The sequence below is a fragment of the Poromitra crassiceps genome (genome assembly GCF_964638095.1).
Source record: "Poromitra crassiceps genome assembly, chromosome: 15".
NCBI lineage: Eukaryota > Metazoa > Chordata > Actinopteri > Beryciformes > Melamphaidae > Poromitra > Poromitra crassiceps.
In genome coordinates this window covers 3,853,352-3,870,706 of record NC_139634.1, presented here as the reverse complement: position 1 = coordinate 3,870,706, position 17,355 = coordinate 3,853,352, and the positions used below count along the sequence as shown (strand labels likewise).

Genomic DNA, 17,355 nt, shown 5'->3' with positions numbered 1-17,355 from the left:
TTTATATGGAGCGCATAAAAATACCGGTATTTTCGGCCGTCGGTACAATGCATGGCATTTTCGGCATCTTTTGAGGGTGGCGCAGTGCAGTTTGCAGAGCCCAGGGACAGCAGAGGTAAGGCTGCAATAAGAAGGCACCTCATTGGACAACTCACCAAGTGTGCAGTCAGTATAAACACACACCAATAACTCTACATTTAAAGCAAGGAAGGAGCAACACTTTTGACATGCTATAACTTCATTCGTCTGTCAGTGGTGCCCATTCATGGCTCGTGTATTTTGGTTATATTTAGTTCTCAAATAAAGTCATTATTCGTGCTGCTTCCTCTCTAACGTTACCCTGCAGAGAGTTGATGGGTCAACAACACTTGGATGAACTGTCTTTGCTTTGGTGTTTTCCTATTCAAAGCATCTTCATTTGCCCTCCATCATCAGAGATATATCATGAGCAATAACAACAACACACACCAAGCATGACTATGAAACTTAATATTTCACTATTCCCCAAGCTGGCACCAGCTGTGCAGCCATGGAGACGGTGGAGGTGTACGACAATGTGAAAATGACAGAGGAGGTGGAGAGCTGCTACTCCCTGATGGAAGTGACGTCCCGCAAGAAGAGGAAGAACCGAGCTCAGGAGGACACTGTGGAGAAACCCAAGAAGCCCAGGTAATGTATCTGTATCTGGCCCAAACGGCATTCACACACAGTTTAACACGCAGTGTTGGAGTCGAGACCACCTAACCCGAGACCGAGACAAGACCAAGACCAAGGGCAGGCGAGACCAAGACCAAGACCAGACAAATGCGAGACCATTTTCAAGATCTTTTACAAGCGACCATTTAACCTTTACACCATTGCTCTGCTAACAACAAAATAAATCATTATTTTTAGAAATGATAGTCAAATATAAATGGCTGTACAGAATGCAATCCTTTGATCTGAAACACTATAATTCCATATGACTGATCTTCAGAAAGGCTCAACACAGTGGACAGAATGAAGTGTAAAAACACCTTACTGTGGCTAAATTATGACTCCTCCCCCCTTTGTGGTTTATATAAGCAAATCGTATGACTGACGATTTGGACGACATTTTTCCAGCCACCTTGTTGACCTGCGTTGTCTCCCTTTGTGCGTGAACGTGAGGGGAGTGGCTACAGCGTTAGAAACTTTCAAACTGCAAGGTTATTGATTGCGATTGAAGGAGGGATTTTTACACCCAATCACAATACAAAAATATACACAGGCAAGGAATGATGTCACTGCAGTTGTGGTCTCGGCTGGTCTTGAAATAAAATCCTGAGTCCGGCTTGCCCGAGACCCAGACCGATGGAGGGCGAGTCCGAAACGAGACCGAGACCATCAAAATTTGGTCTCGAGACCAAGACCGGTCTCAAAGTTCTCCTCTTCCATCTCTCTTATCAGACAGTCTCCATTATAAATCGCTGACACTGAATCTGTGTGTCTTCAGGTCTGCCTACCTGCTGTACTACTATGATGTCCACCAGATGATGCAGCAGGAGATACCAAACCTGCCGCAGTCAGAGATCAACAAGCGCATCAGTGAGAACTGGAAACGGCTCAACGTCGCTGAGAAAGCCTACTATCTGGAGAAGGCCAAGTTGGAGAAGGAGGGCACAGCAGCAGTAGAGTTACCAGTTACTGAACATGTGAGCAGACCTGTGTGTGTGTGTGTGTGTGTGTGTGTGTGTGTGTGTGTGTGTGTGTGTGTGTGTGTGTGTGTGTGTGTGTGTGTGTGTGTGTGTGTGTGTGTGTGTGTGTGTGTGTGTGTGTGTGTGTGTGTGTGTGTGTGTGTGTGTCTGTGTCTGTGTGTGTGTTTGGTTTATCTGTATCAGTTCTCACAGTTTCACTCAGCCCGTTATCTCTGCACCAGCCTTGTTCACTTGTATCTTGTATCTTGTGTATCTTGTATCAGCCATTTACACCTGGCGCTAACATGCGTTTTCTGTGATCAGATTGCAATCAGATTGTGTTTTATCACTTGAAAGTACAGGTGTAAACACTCCCAAAACGCATTGAAGAAGGATTGCAATCTGATCGGCCAAACCACCTCCGGAGGTGGTCAGGGATGCATTGTGTACACATTGAACACAAGTGTAAATGCATTTCTGCAATCTGATCAGAAAATGCATGTTAACGCCAGGTGTAAATGGAATCAGGCTGAAGTGATCAAATACAATCTGATGGCAGAAACCACATGTTAACGCCAGGTGTAAATGGAATCAGGCTGAAGTGATAAAATACAATCTGATGGCAGAAAGCACATGTTAACGCCAGGTGTAAATGGCCTGTCAGTGCAGTGAGTCATATAATATTACAGTGGTAGCCGATGGTTGCAGCATTAATTCTGCCGTCTGTGTGTACCTTCCCTCTCTCAGTCGGGCTTCCGCAAGATCCTTCCCAGGGCCAATTACGTCTTTCTGCCCAAAGGCTCCACCTCGGACCCCTGGGCAGGAGGAGGATCCCAGCCAGAAGTGTGTGTGGAGTCTCTGGACTCCCCGGTGGAAGGAGGAGGCCTGCTCTCCCTCTCCCTCCCCCAAGAGCCTCAGCTCGCACCTCTGGGGCTGGACGGCGAGGTGGAGCTCGGCGAGCAGTACGTCGCCGTCGAGGGCCTGGCCGAGGAAGCGACCGCCTGTATGACGGCACCCACAGACACACAGAGCTCCACTGGCCGCACAGCAGATGGGATGCTGCTGAGAGGGAACGAGTCGAGAGGCGTCAGTAGCGGCTATAGCATCGTTACGGCCCAGGTGAGGCCTAAACGTAGATCTGCCAAGTAGCAGTGTTACTAGTTCAAACTAATGACTAGCTAAAACCAACGCAGCTAGCTGATCATTTTACTCACCAAACAGTATTTTGGATAATAATGTGATGTGATTTCTCCATCTCTTCAGAACCTGCTGGAGGAGCCCAAGTCTTTGGCAGGTGCCAGCTCTGTTAGCCCAATGATGATGTCAGGTGCCAGCTCTGTTAGCCCAATGATGATGGTCTCTGTAGGAAGCAGCATAGAACAGAGTGTCAAACCTTCATATCAAATGGTAACTAACCAATCACAACTGTTCACTCACATGGACATTTAGAAAGGCCCATTTCAAAGCTAGCAACCAGGTGACCTCATGCAACTCAAGCCCATTCGAGGAAACAACATCTTTCAACAGCCCGAATCTGGCACTGATGTCATCGTCACCATTTCAACAGCCCAAGTTTGCCACTGATGACATGACATCACTGATGACATCATCACCGTTATCCATTCCTGACTGCATGCCTGACTCACTCCAAAAACACCTTCTCTTGACCATGCCCTGCGCAGGCTGCGCATGTGGTAAAAATCCAAGAATATAGCTATATATATATAGCTAATAATATCAGTTGAATAAAGTAGAGAAGTCATTTGAGTGGGTCATTGTAATGGACATTGAGATGTAATGACATGTAATGGACATTGAAGGCCACGGGTTTAAACATTTGCCCTCTTTTTCAGACTGCAAAGACGTACACCAGGAGAGGTCGAGGGAGGTGTCCAACTCCTGGCTGTTCATTTGTGTACGTCACCCGTCACAAACCGCCGACTTGCCCCGAATGTGGGAGCCACCTGGGTGGCAAGTGGGTGCCTGTTGTAAGTGACGAGCAATATCTGTACTTGAAAGATGAGGGGCTGTTTAAGTGCTTTAGTGGCGTGGTACACAGGCGCAGGTCATTTTAGCTCTGGCTCCTGTTTTATTTAAGTCGTCCATATTTCCATATTAGGCCAAGAAGACCCGTGTGAAAGGTGCTGCATCTAAGCAAACTCCACAGGGAGCCGAAAGCAACTCGAATGAAAGTGGTCAACCCACTTTGTGTGATGATGCTGAGGAGAAGACGACGACGACCACTCTCAGTAACACAAACGCCACTGGAGACAAGAAAGCAGGGAGAGTTCAACGCTGCTCCAGGAAACAGCGTGCAGTTCTACCCAGACCGCCACTAGAGGGCAGCAGCACCAAGGCACAAACAAGGTGAGCTGTGTATACTGTAGACTTGTGTTTGTATTAACAATGCCTTACCTACAAATTGACTTGCAATGCATCTTACTCTGTGAATACTTTGTCTGTGTGAACCAGTAGAGTGTTGCAGAAGAGACCCGTAAGACCCATCCTCCCTGCCTGCTCCGGCACAGGTCAGACACAACATACAGTACAGCACGTAAACAACAATGTTGTGTGATGCAAGGATAGAATAAGCTGGTGTCTTATGAATGTATACCTGTTCCTAGGTCGTGCCTTTTTCCAGCTCATAACTGTCCCATCTGACAGAGGGAAATCTCTGATTGTCAACAACAAATCAGCCATCGGTACGGTAAATCATCTGGTTTCCTGTAATGATACTTTATTTGATATTTGATGTCTTTCTTGCAACCTTTAGTGAAGTTAGGGCTTCCTTTCCATTCAGCTCAGTAGTATGACCTCTGACCTGCATGACCTCTGACCTGCATGTTCCTCGACTGAGAGACACACAGAGAGCATATCTTCATTACGTGAGCAGAAGTGAGATGTTTGCAGGAGTGTTTGTAGGTTCTGAGGTTTCTGCCGTCATCTGATGTGGTTGTTGTTTTCTGACCTCAGTGCCTAGTGAGACTCTCTCAGGTCTCAAATCCAGCACTTTGAAACAGCTCGGCCAAACTGTCCCAGCGACCGCAGCCAAGCAGGTTAACACACGCATGCACGCACGCAAACACAAACACACACACACACACACACACACTCACACTCACACTCACACTCACACACACTCACACTCACACACAAAATAAAGTAATAATGCTAATGCTATAAATGGACTGTTCTCTGTTTTTCTCACTCTGTATGTTTTTCCCCATAGGACTCCCCTGCCTCAGCAGTTGGCAGCCAGCATATGGCTGCACTGATTGATAAGGGAATGAATATCGTGTCAGTCATGGCTTACAAACAGAACACCGTTTCCAGCTTTGTTAGTATACTGCTATTACCTGCACAATTGAGCCTGTGCATCATTTGGACTTGACTGACTATATGACATATGACTATATGACTATATGACATATGACTATATGACACGGGCAGATTCATTTGAACTCAATGGTCCTTTCAGATGTACTTTTGTCTCTGGATGTCTCTTGTTCTTTGGGTAATAGTTTGTGTCTTCTTGTGTCTCAGGACTTGGGTCTGTCTACAGGGCGGGGCCGGGGCCGCTGTAAGAACCCGTCCTGTGACTATGTGTATAAGAACCGACACAAACCGGCCGAGTGCCCTAAATGTGGCTGGGATCTGACCCGGAAGAGCGCTGTAGGAGCCAAGGTTAAGGCCGTCTTCCTTCACATTTTTGCTCATCACTTTGAAATAGCCTCCAGTTGGCTCTCTGACCTCTGACCTCTTGAGTCTGGGTGCCTTCTGATCATTCTTGAATCTAGACTTAAAGTCGAACTGAACCCGTTCGTCACGTGCGTCGGAGTCCGTTTCAGACTGAAAACATAACATGTCTGAGATGACAGGTTGAGAGGCGGGTCATAGTATCATGTCGGTGATTTTATTTGACAATTCTGGGGACTGGATTGGGCTTTGGCCAATCCTGGCATGTTCCGCCTCCAAATCGAGTGGGATTCAGCGTGTTGTGATGCTCTCCTCGGGAAGAGCCTGCTGACTGACGCGAGGTTAGTGGCTGAGTGGAGCTCAGCGAGCCGCAGGCAGCCAGCTGCCTTCGTGTTGCAGAGCGGAGAGTGCAGCACGTCGGCCTGGAATCTCCGAGGGGCAACCCCTGACAACCACACTCTCTGAGTCGCGCGTCATTATCGCTATTGCGGTAAATAATATTCCTGGAATGCAAGTTTTAACAAGCCAGTTACATGTCTTTGCATTCTTAGACATTACTGTTTGATTTAGTTTGCATAAGTTAGTAGTTAGTTTATGGGCTAGAAATTCTGCCAGATGACAGGCACTACTCGCCATTTTCCCCTTCATTTGGAAGAGAAAATTATCCTGAAATGAAGATTTGATTGACAGCTGCCATGTCGTGATATGATTGGTTGAAATGGGGTAGAAATTTGATAGTACTATGTGACGTCAGCAAACTGTAGATTAGTGTTATGAATGAAATCTTGAAAAATGAACTTTTGATGTGAAAAAGTGTGAAAAACTAAAGAAATTAGATTTATGTGATTTTTTTTGGCATACATTATTAAATAGGTGCACTGCATACCCAGGTATTTGAACTAAAATAAAAGAAAAGTCATTTTTGGGTTCAGCTCGACTTTAAAGGACTAAAGGAGACCAGGTCTTTGCTGTTGAGGCACCTACTCTTCCCCCCCTGAGGAGGATTTAGCATCGTCTTTTAAATCCCTTCTTAAGACCTTTTAATTGAGACGTGCTGTTATATAATAATAATGTTTCTCGTTCCACTATTGCTTCTTTGTTTTGGCTGTTTGAAAAGTGATAAATATGATTATATTCTCATATTATTATTGTTGGAAGTAATTACATTCTGAGAATCTAGTTTGCTATATTTCTCTGGTTGATATCTTGCTTGACACATTGAAATCTGTCAGTAGCCACCATAACAAGAATTATTTTTAGCCAGTAGAATCATAGGGAGATGTTAATGAAGACAAAAAAAACACATAATTGTACTATTCTATATCGCTTATTACCTTTTCAGCCTAACCCTTTAGTACCCTTTACTCCTTGTACACCAACGTATACATTTATTCTTTGTTGCTGCAATGATCCAATTTCCTTGATCTCCCACATCAACTGGATCAACCACCAGCTTCATGCTGTATTACTGCATGTCTTGTCTTCTCCCTCAGTCTGGCGCTGTGTTGGACCCGCACCAGGCCCTGAGTGCTGCCCAGAAGGAGCGTCAGCGGCAGTCCACGGTGCAGCTGCTGCGGCAGGTCCTGCAGACCCCCGAGAGTGAGGCGGAGCTCCAGGACACGCTGCTCCTCATCCAGCAGCTCAACACCCCCCAGGTGGTCTCCATCCAGCCGGGCAAAGAGGACCAGGACGCCGAGGAGACGGAGACGCTGCTCCAGTCCGGCTGGCCCCGCTTCTACGAGTCAGCCGCTACTCACTGTGGCCTCTGTTACTATCCTCTGTTCAAAGGAGGGCAGAGGTGAGGAGATGGGATGAGCTGGGAGAGGACTGGGAGGAGCGGGTGATGTTGTGTTCTACTGGAGGAAGAGGAGGAGAAGTGGTGGTTTATGAAGAAAGCCTGGTGTTTGTTCTTTGTCTTGACAGTTGGCTTGTTTGGCTACCTGGCTTCTCCTCTCCTGATTATTATTTCTTCATTTATACACTTGACTATTTTTATTACTCTGATGCGGTGGTGTTGTGTTGGTCTCTGCTTCACTCATGTTAGCTCTGTTATCTGTGTGTGTGTGTGTGTGTGTGTGTGTGTGTGTGTGTGTGTGTGTGTGTGTGTGTGTGTGTGTGTGTGTGTGTGTGTGTGTGTGTGTGTGTGTGTGTTCTAGCACTGTTGCAGGACAGGAGGACTGCTGGCTGCTTACTGAGACTCTGATCCAGACAGCCTCTCTCCAGCTGAAGGTGTGTCTCAACTCTCAGTGTCTGGCCCTGCACAGCTTCACTGACCTGCACCCAGGTAAACTACACCTCCCACAACATGTATATACTGTATATATATATAATAATAATAATAATAATAATAATAATAATAATACATTTTATTTAAAAGCGCCTTTCAGGTCACTCAAGGACACTTTACAATGTTAAAATCAGATGCAAAACAACAGATAAAAGCAAAACAGTATAAAATAAAAGAAGAGTGCAAGAGAAACAAGATAAAAAACGAAACGGTAAACAAAGAAAACACCATGGAAATTACAGGGAGTATGCTGTCTTGAAGAGGTGAGTTTTGAGGCTGGATTTGAACAGAGGGAGGGAGTCAATATTGCGGATGTCAGGTGGGAGTGAGTTCCAGAGTTTGGGAGCAGAGCGGCTGAAAGCTCTGCTCCCCATGGTGGTGAGCCGGGCAGAAGGGACAGAGAGATGGATGGAGGAGGAGGATCTGAGGGAGCGGGTAGAGGTGGCAGTGTGGAGGAGGTCAGACAGATAAGGAGGGGCGAGGTTGTGGATGGTAAATGGTAAATGGCCTGCATTTATATAGCGCTTTTATCCAAAGCGCTTTACAATCAGTAGATAGTCTACATTCACCCATTCATACACCGATGGCGGCAGGCTGCCACGCAGGGTGCCTGCACACCATCGGGAGCAAGGAGGGTTAAGTGTCTTGCCCAAGGACACAACGACAGCAGCTGGGAGGGAGCGGGGATCGAACCGCCAACCCTTGCGTCATTGGCCGACCCGCTCTACCTCCTGAGCTAAAGCCGCCTTGAATACATGCAGGAGGATTTTGAAATCTATGCGGAATTGAACCGGGAGCCAATGGAGTTGCTGTAGGACAGGGCTAATGTGATGGAAAGAGGGGGTTTTGGAGATGATGCGGGCGGCTGAGTTCTGGACCAGTTGGAGCTTATGGAGGGATTTCTGAGGGAGACCAAAGAGGAGGGAGTTACAGTAGTCGATGCGGGAGGTGACAAGGCTGTGCACGAGAATAGCGGTGGTGTGGGGGGTGAGGGAAGGGCGGAGACCAGGCCCGTATCTAGCCTGCCACTCTAGGGTGGGCTGGTAGGGGGCAACTTTGGCGGTAGGTTGCCAGAGGTTGTGGGTGCGGGGATGGGGATTAAATTGCATTATATTCAGTGGCGCTGGAAGTACTTTTAGGTAGGAATGGACTCTCGGTGCTGCCTGTAAGGGCAGCGCCGAAGAAAATTTGACGTTTTTTGGACTTTCATCCAACAATATTTAATTTTAAATTAACATTAGGATTATACTGTTGTGATGTCATTATTCAGTATCTTCTCCTTTTCTCACTCACTTTCATGTAACCACCTGCTCTCCCTTTAGTCGTTTTACACTACAACAGACAGCAACACAGGCATAAACACTGAACCAAATTGTTCCAGTAGGAGTCACCATTCTGTTTTGGGTCACCAAACTGTAAGTAGGAACTTTCACTAAGGTGACAGGCCAGTGTTTACATTATTATTGTCAAAACTATTAGCAAACTATGTACAAACTAACTATTTACAAAACTATTGCTATATTTCCAAGACGTTTAGTCTTATTCAAATTCAAACTGAAAAGTGACAAAGAAAACTACTTTGAAAGCAGATTGACTTACCCTAAAAATAAATAAAAATACTTCATCCAGTTTAAAATAATCAACTCCATAACATTTCTTTTCATTGGATGATCTTATTTCTCAAATCAAATTAAAGACTAGTGCAGTGAGACTTAACCATAGCTAAAAACTATTTGCCATTTAGCCTTCAAACCTATATTTACAAGACTTTTAATCTTATTCAAACTCAAACTGAAATTAAAACTTTGAAAGCAGATTGACTTTGTTACCCTAACAAATAAATAACAATCCTTCATCCATAGTTTAAAATAATCAACTCCATAATATTCTTTGCATTGGATGAGCTTATTTCTCAAATCAAATTAAAGCTATAACTACTGTTAGGTGCCCTAAACTAACTAACCTAGTGGTCTCCAACCTTCGGGTCGCGCTGGAATTCAAAAAGGGAGATACAATTATTATTGTTTTTTTTTTTTTTGGGTGGGCAAGATTAATTTTTGGGTGGGCATAGCCCACCCCTGCCCCCCCCTAGAATCGGCCCTGGCGGAGACGATTTATGTTGCGTAGGTGGAAATAAGCAGGCCGGGTGATATTATTGATGTGAGATTTGAAGGAGAGTGAGCTGTCGAGGATGACACCCAGACTCTTGACCTGAGGGGAGGGGGAAACTAAGGAGCTGTCAATTGAGAGGGAAAAACGGTCAACTTTGGATAGTGTGGATTTAGAACCGATTAAAAGGATTTCTGTTTTATCACTGTTTAATTTGATATATATATCAAATTAAACAGACGACGAGGCCCTTACTCAGACGAGGAAGGGCAGGGTGCTGCCCGAAACGTTACCTTTTTTTAATGGTGTAAAATAAATACACTCAACTTGGAGCCATTGCAGTGTGCGAGCTTTCCTTTGTCTCTCGGCAAGCAGTACTTCGCTATTGGAATGATAATGTATTTCCCATGTATTCAAAGAAGCTTACTACTGCTAAGTCTAGTCTAAGAGTACATGCTTTTTGCTGGTGGACCTCTTTATCTGTGGGCAGGTGAGAACACTACAGGTCGACATGTTAATTGGTTATTATTGGGGTAACTAAAGGTGCATGTAAACAGCATAACCTTAACTGCATTATGTCTATAGCCCGGTTAATCTGTGGATGAAACTATAACCATTCATTATTTTTCCCTTGGTGTGAATTTTGACCCACAGGTTTGTTCAACATTGGGAACAGACTGCTGGTGAGTGTTGACCTGTTCCTAAAGATCCGGGCCAACATCAAACTGGGCCATCACCCTCCTCATGCTGTCAGAACCATCCTGGACCACGTCCCCAATCACCCCGGTAAACACCCAACCCGGCTGGACCGGTCTGACTTTGTCTGCTTGTTGAAGTTTTCTGCATCTGCCGTTTTCTTTCTTTCCGTCTTTAATATCTTCTGTCTTTGGATCCACCTCTGTCTTTCTCCGTCTGTCCATCAGTCCACGCTCTGAGTCCAGAGGAGTCGTCCCGAATTCAAGAGCTCCTCCTGAGTGGCTACTGGGCCTTTGAGTGCACGACAGTACGAGATTACAACGACATGATCTGTGGCGTGTGCGGCATCGCGCCCAAGCTGGAGATCGCCCAGCGCAACACACACAACGTGCTGGAGCTGAAGAATGTGGAGGTGAGAGACGGTGATATTAAAGGATCATTTCGTTTTTTTTCCCACCTGGACCCTATGTTCCACACTGTATGTGTCTAAGGGACTCATCACACTGTATGTGTCTAAGGGACTCATCACACACTATGTGTCTAAGGGACTCATCACTGTATGTGTCTAAGGGACTCATCACACTGTATGTGTCTAAGGGACTCATCACACTGTATGTGTCTAAGGGACTCATCACACTGTATGTGTCTAAGGGACTCATCACACTGTATGTGTCTAAGGGACTCATCACACTGTATGTGTCTAAGGGACTCATCACACTGTATGTGTCTAAGGGACTCATCACACACTATGTGTCTAAGGGACTCATCACACTGTATGTGTCTAAGGGACTCATCACACTGTATGTGTCTAAGGGACTCATCACACTGTATGTGTCTAAGGGACTCATCACACTGTATGTGTCTAAGGGACTCATCACTGTATGTGTCTAAGGGACTCATCACTGTATGTGTCTAAGGGACTCATCACTGTATGTGTCTAAGGGACTCATCACACTGTATGTGTCTAAGGGACTCATCACACTGTATGTGTCTAAGGGACTCATCACTGTATGTGTCTAAGGGACTCATCACTGTATGTGTCTAAGGGACTCATCACTGTATGTGTCTAAGGGACTCATCACACTGTATGTGTCTAAGGGACTCATCACACTGTATGTGTCTAAGGGACTCATCACTGTATGTGTCTAAGGGACTCATCACACTGTATGTGTCTAAGGGACTCATCACACTGTATGTGTCTAAGGGACTCATCACACTGTATGTGTCTAAGGGACTCATCACTGTATGTGTCTAAGGGACTCATCACACTGTATGTGTCTAAGGGACTCATCACACTGTATGTATCTAAGGGACTCATCGTGACATATTCTTTTCAAATTGGTCGAGTACTCACCGAGATAGCCTTGTTTACAGCTCGAGCAATGTGCTCAAACAACTACACAGTGTAACTACACAGTGTAACTACACAGTGTAACTACACAGTGTAACTACACAGTGTAACTACACAGTGTAACTACACAGGGCAATCCTGCACCGCATCGTCAATACACGTTCACTAATAAAACTGCTTGTTTTGCCGGCGGGGGGACTCAAACTGTCATTATAGTGTCTGGCAACATGGAAACGACTCTATACATGAATTCTCCAGACAGAGAAAATGGGCGTGAACAGGCGAGGAGAGAGAGCGAGAGAGAGATAGAGAGAGAGAGAGAGAGTAGCAGGGAAGCTTGCGCTGTGTCAACACGGAGGATTTCCCCCTCTCGTCAACAGCGCTGTCCTGGAGACAATTCTGCTCCTTTATCTTTCTCCTCTTCATACGCACATTTTCTCTGTCCGACAGTAAACCCCGGAGGATCATATTCATGTATAGATTTGTTTCCATGTTGCCAGACACTATAATGACAGTTTGAGTCTCTCAGCGGCAAAACAAGCAGTTTTAGCGAACGTGGAATGACGGTGCACAAATGCCCGACTGGGTTACACTGGTAGTTGTTTGACGATAATGCTCGAGCTGTAAACAAGGCTATCTCGATGAGTACTCAACCAATTAGAAAAAAATATGTCACGATGAGTCCCTTAGACACATATGGCTCATTTCCACCACATTTTACTGCCCTGCACAGCTCGTCACCACTCGGCTCTAATCGTATCGGCTCGATGGACGTTTTGCTTCCACCGCGGATCATCTGCTCCCACCCACCCCCGCCCACTGCTGGTCGTCATAGCGACCGCATATCTGTCCTTCGCTTATAGCCGAAGTAGGCTATAACATAACATTACAATTAAATCCATCCACAGAACTTTTAAACTGTTTATGAAATACTGGTGCCTCTAAATGACCTACAGTGTACATGGGCGAATGTGACAATCGACCAGGAGAATGGATATCACTTTGTAGTTAGTCAAACTCACAGGCATGCGCTGCGCTGTGCGGGGACGGGAGAGGCGCAACAGAGTGAAGCCTCTACCCCGCGGCCTCTCACCAGGCAAGACCGCGGCTTCACCAAACACCCGCTGCGGCCTAGCGGAGCGCTGCAGCCTCCACTCAGCTACAGAGCTCCCTGAGCGAGCAGCGGACTTTTTTCTCAGACAATTGCCACGATTTTATTTCACCGGAGGCGAAGGCAGCAACACAAAAGACTGATGGAAATATACATAACAGAAGAGAAGGTAAGCCCACTAAACTGGTATGCAGCCGCCAGCATTGCAGTCAGTAGACAGAGTAAACACGATTCTGCCTGACCAATCAGTCGTCAACAATGTTTTCACGTCACCGTATGAACCCGGGTTCACAGAATAGAACCACGACGAGGCAGGTACTAAAAGTAGCACGACTCGACCCCAATACAACCAGGGCTGGGATAGTTTTTAGTGGTGGAATGAGACCATTTATCGAGTCGAGCGGAGCGGGATCGCGCTACTACCTGCGGTGGAAATGAGCCAATAGTGTGGAAAATAGGCTCCAGGTTGAAAAAAAACGAAATTCTCGTTTAATGACTGACAGAAAGATGTGTTTGTGTGCCTGCATGCCCCTTTACTCCATATTATTATGAAGACTCCACAAGCTTAGTTGTTTCTCTCACCACAGTTTACTTGGCCCGAGTTCATCGTCTCGGACGAGGTGCACGTGGACGACTTCTGGCTGACCATGGAGAGTGAGGCCATCGAGCAGGCGGCGTTCCCCTCCGACATCCCCATCACACGGGTCGACGCTTCCATCATCGCCCCCTTCATCCCCCCGCTGATGAGGAGCCCCACTGTCATCAACACGGAGAAGGACAAGGTCCTCTCGTACGTGCAGCAGCCCTCAGGTAGCCGCTGTGTCAAACTACTGCTGGACTTCAGCTTTTAACTGTGTTCATCCAATCAGCTCAGTTGAGCTTTCAGTCGTGAACATTCAGTATTTTCCCCCAAAGCCAGAAACCAGAGAGGAGAGTTTGTACCTTTTCCTAATCTGTCATATAATGACATAGCTCCACAGAGCTAGCCGCAGGATGCTAGCAGCAGGATGCTATGCTATGCTTTAGTCTCCCACTTATTTCCTGCAAACATTGATTTCTAGAGACAGATTTATTCATATGAACTTTGTTCTGAGGCTTATATAGACCATAAACAAACAGATTTTTGCTTCTTCAATAGAGCTGCCACGGTTAATCGATTGGTCGATCGACAGAAAATGAATCAACAACTATTTTGATAATCGATTAATCGTTTTTAGTACAATTTTAAGAGAAAAGGTCTAAATTCTCTGATTCCAGCTTCTTAAATGTGAATATTTTCTGGTTTCTTTACTCCTGTATGACAGTAAACTGATATTATCTTTGAGTCGTGGACAAAACAAGACATTTGAGGGTGTCATCTTGGACTTTGGGAAACACTGATCGTCATTTGCTACCATTTTCTGACATTTTACAGACCAAACAACTAATCGATTAATCGAGAAAATAATCGACAGATTAATCGATTATGAAAATAATCGTGACTGGCAGCCCTATTCTTCAATAGAACATAATATTCCCCATTAACTAAATGCTTGTCTGTTTCAGGAGAGCCGTCAGTCTTGGTGCGTCTGATCCACGAGGGCCAGCTGAGGCTCGACACCATCGAAGAGCACAGTGAGGAGGAACTGAGAACCCTGCTGGACTGCTGCGGGCTGACTGCTGCGCCAAACTCCACCCAGGTGTGTGCGTGTGTGTGTGTTGTGCGTGTGCGTGTGTGTTGTGCGTGTGCGTTGTGCATGTGTGTTGTGCGTGTGCGTGTGTGTTGGGTGTTTGTGTAAATATTCTAAGCTTCCCTCCTCTCTCCCTCTGTGTTAGAACGAGTTGGTGTACTCTCTGATCTCCCTGTACACACGTGTTCAGAACGGCCTCTCTACCGCCCCCCAGCCCCCTCCACACCGCACTGCTGGCAAGCTGTCCAAGGTCTGCCCCCACAAGGTAACCTCCTCCACTTGAACCAGTCATCAGACCTGACACCCAGTCATCAGACTGCCTGCGTTACCTTTGCACCGTAAAGCTGTCAGATCTTTCTGTTCTCAACCATCCCTCTGTAAGTCTTTCACCATTTCCCGTCCCCTCCTGTGTGCTGCCTGCCTGCCTGCAGGTGGTGTGTGGCTCTAAGTACATGGTGAGGGGCGAGACGGCCCGAGACCACGTCGACCTGCTGGTGTCCTCTCGCTACTGGCCCCCGGTCTACGTTACCGACTCTGCCCGCCAGGTGGCGCTGTGTGCTGACACGCAGTACCCAGAACTGGCAACCCAGATGTGGGGCAGGAACCAAGGCTGCTTCTCCGACCCCTTTGACAAGCCAGAGGTGGGAATTTAAATCAAATAAATAATACGTCACTTAGGGAAGTCAAACTTGTTGAGGAGATATGAAGATATATTTTGTGTTCAGATCAATTGGACGTCTCCAGGATTCCATTAGTTCCTGTGCTAAAGTCTTTACCAGTGTCTTAGCAGCATTTGTCTCATGCAGCCTCTCTCTCCATTGTTCTTCAGTTTGTGTCGTGCACTGAGCTGCAGGAGCAGCCGTACAGCGTCGACCTGTCCTCTGTGGGCGAGAACCAGCAGCTCCACCCCGTCACCAAATCCTCCTCTTGCTGGCTGGTGCAGCCCCCCGCGGGCCCGGGCCCGGCCCAGGAGCCCCCCGCGGGCCCGGGCCCGGCCCAGGAGCCGCCCGCTCTGGAGCACCACGCTATGGGCCTCTGCAGAGAGCTGGAGCCGTACAGCAGCACGGTGGGCGAGCTGAGGGAAGAGGAGGAGGCAGAACAGGCGGAGCAGCTGGCTTTCAACAACGCGGCGTATTATTACCTGTACAACCGTCTGCTGGACTTCCTGGCCAGCAGGGATATTGTGAGCCAGCAGATCAGCCAGGTGCTGAAGGCCTGCCAGCCAGGAGAGGTGGTGATCAGGGACGCCCTCTACAGGCTGGGAGTGGCTCAGATCAACACAGAGGGAGAGGAGGAGGAGGACGGGAGCGGGTTGGAGGGGCAGGGAGAGCAGGGAGGGCTGGAGGGTGTCTATGAACATGAGGTGGTGCTGCCCTGAATCAACAAGCAGGGCTGATGGCTCCAGGGAGGTCACACAGGGTGTCAAGATGGCAGCCTGGACTGCATGTGTAAGTGCAGTGTAAGTTATTTTTTTAAGCCATAGCAGCGTTTACTCACGAGTTTACTGATATGATCAAATAGAGAGAGGCCATGTATGAAATGTATTGAACTTGGCTGAGGTGAGGAGAGGAGAGCATTGATATGAACAGAGCGGTCAGTAGAGAGGAGAGCAGTGATATAAACAGAGCGCTCAGTAGGTCAGTAGGGTTCATTCTGAAAGGTTCAGGTACTGGAGGTCATTCTTGTCTTTTGTCATCTCCACCTAAAACTCTGCATCATTTTGTGTTTTTCCTCAAAAACATTTGAGTCTGCTTTTCAGATGTATTTAGATTAAAGTGTCCAACTCCAAGCTACTGTAAATCTGAGTGTGAGAGTAAGTACAACTTGAGAAAATGGAGAATTTGAATGTCCTGACAAATGGCTGAAATAATGTAGCCTAATACATCCTTTGCCTAATACACGCCAGCAGGGTGCCAGCAGTTAAAAGAGGAAGTGGTCAGGCTGTGTGTGTGTGTGTGTGTGTGTGTGTGTGTGTGTGTGTGTGTGTGTGTGTGTGTGTGTGTGTGTGTGTGTGTGTGTGTGTGTGTGTGTGTGTGTGTGTGTGTGTGTGTGTGTGTGTGTGTGTGTGCGCGCGTGCGTGTGCGAGAAAGTGAAAGAGATGTAAAGTTTAATGCTAAATTGAAATAGTTTCCTGTGACTAAAGGAATGTACACATGATTTTAATAGGTCTTCTAACTATAGTGTAAATGTCTAGCCATGTTTAACGCCCTTTTATGATCAGAGTTTTGCGTTACCTTTTACACTCTTACCTCTCAGTTACCACTTGTTGCCTTTTGGACTGATTGTGCTTGTAAAGTGATGCTAACATGTATATCTGTGCATATTGATGTGGTAAAGAACTATGTTCCTTTTGCTTTAGTTTGGATTACAATATCTCCCATTCAAGGACACACTCAATCAGTGGGCCTTCATCATATCAACCAATCAGCAGCCAGCCTGTGAGAATACCTACTTGATGCACTTGAGGTGGCTGTTTTGAACACTGGGGTTTGAAGAACTCATACAAACATTGATCCTTTTACAGGTTCCCCGCTGAAAAACACATTAGAAACAAATGGATCTGAAGAATGCAGAGGGAAATACATTTATTTTAATATATTGTCCATTCGGAAGCTACAAGAATCTATAGCCTAGGTAGCTAGCTTGAACCTTTTCACAGCAAGGACCCTGAGACTGGCACAAATTAGACCACAGATGGAACCCCCGTTTGATAAGATCTTTTCCAAGGATCCCCTCATCTGATCACATTTTTGCTTTTAGATGTTTTATACAGAAAGTGC

The 17,355-nt window shown here is 46.4% G+C and overlaps 1 protein-coding gene across 1 annotated transcript; it reads left to right on the top strand.

Moving 5' to 3' along the window:
- Nucleotides 1–50: 50 nt before the first annotated feature.
- Nucleotides 51–15,953, top strand: hmgxb3 (HMG box domain containing 3; the record flags this gene model as incomplete). The annotated part of the gene is made up of 21 exons (XM_083652532.1): nucleotides 51–115; nucleotides 510–669; nucleotides 1,475–1,673; nucleotides 2,403–2,774; nucleotides 2,919–3,062; nucleotides 3,509–3,643; nucleotides 3,775–4,022; nucleotides 4,128–4,183; nucleotides 4,280–4,357; nucleotides 4,629–4,711; nucleotides 4,885–4,992; nucleotides 5,199–5,339; nucleotides 6,845–7,149; nucleotides 7,508–7,635; nucleotides 10,402–10,533; nucleotides 10,671–10,855; nucleotides 13,493–13,715; nucleotides 14,451–14,584; nucleotides 14,721–14,840; nucleotides 15,007–15,216; nucleotides 15,405–15,953. Exons 1-21 carry the CDS (start codon nucleotides 52–54, stop codon nucleotides 15,951–15,953), a joined length of 3,774 nt encoding a protein of 1,257 aa, XP_083508658.1. The 5' UTR covers nucleotide 51.
- Nucleotides 15,954–17,355: the final 1,402 nt, after the last annotated feature.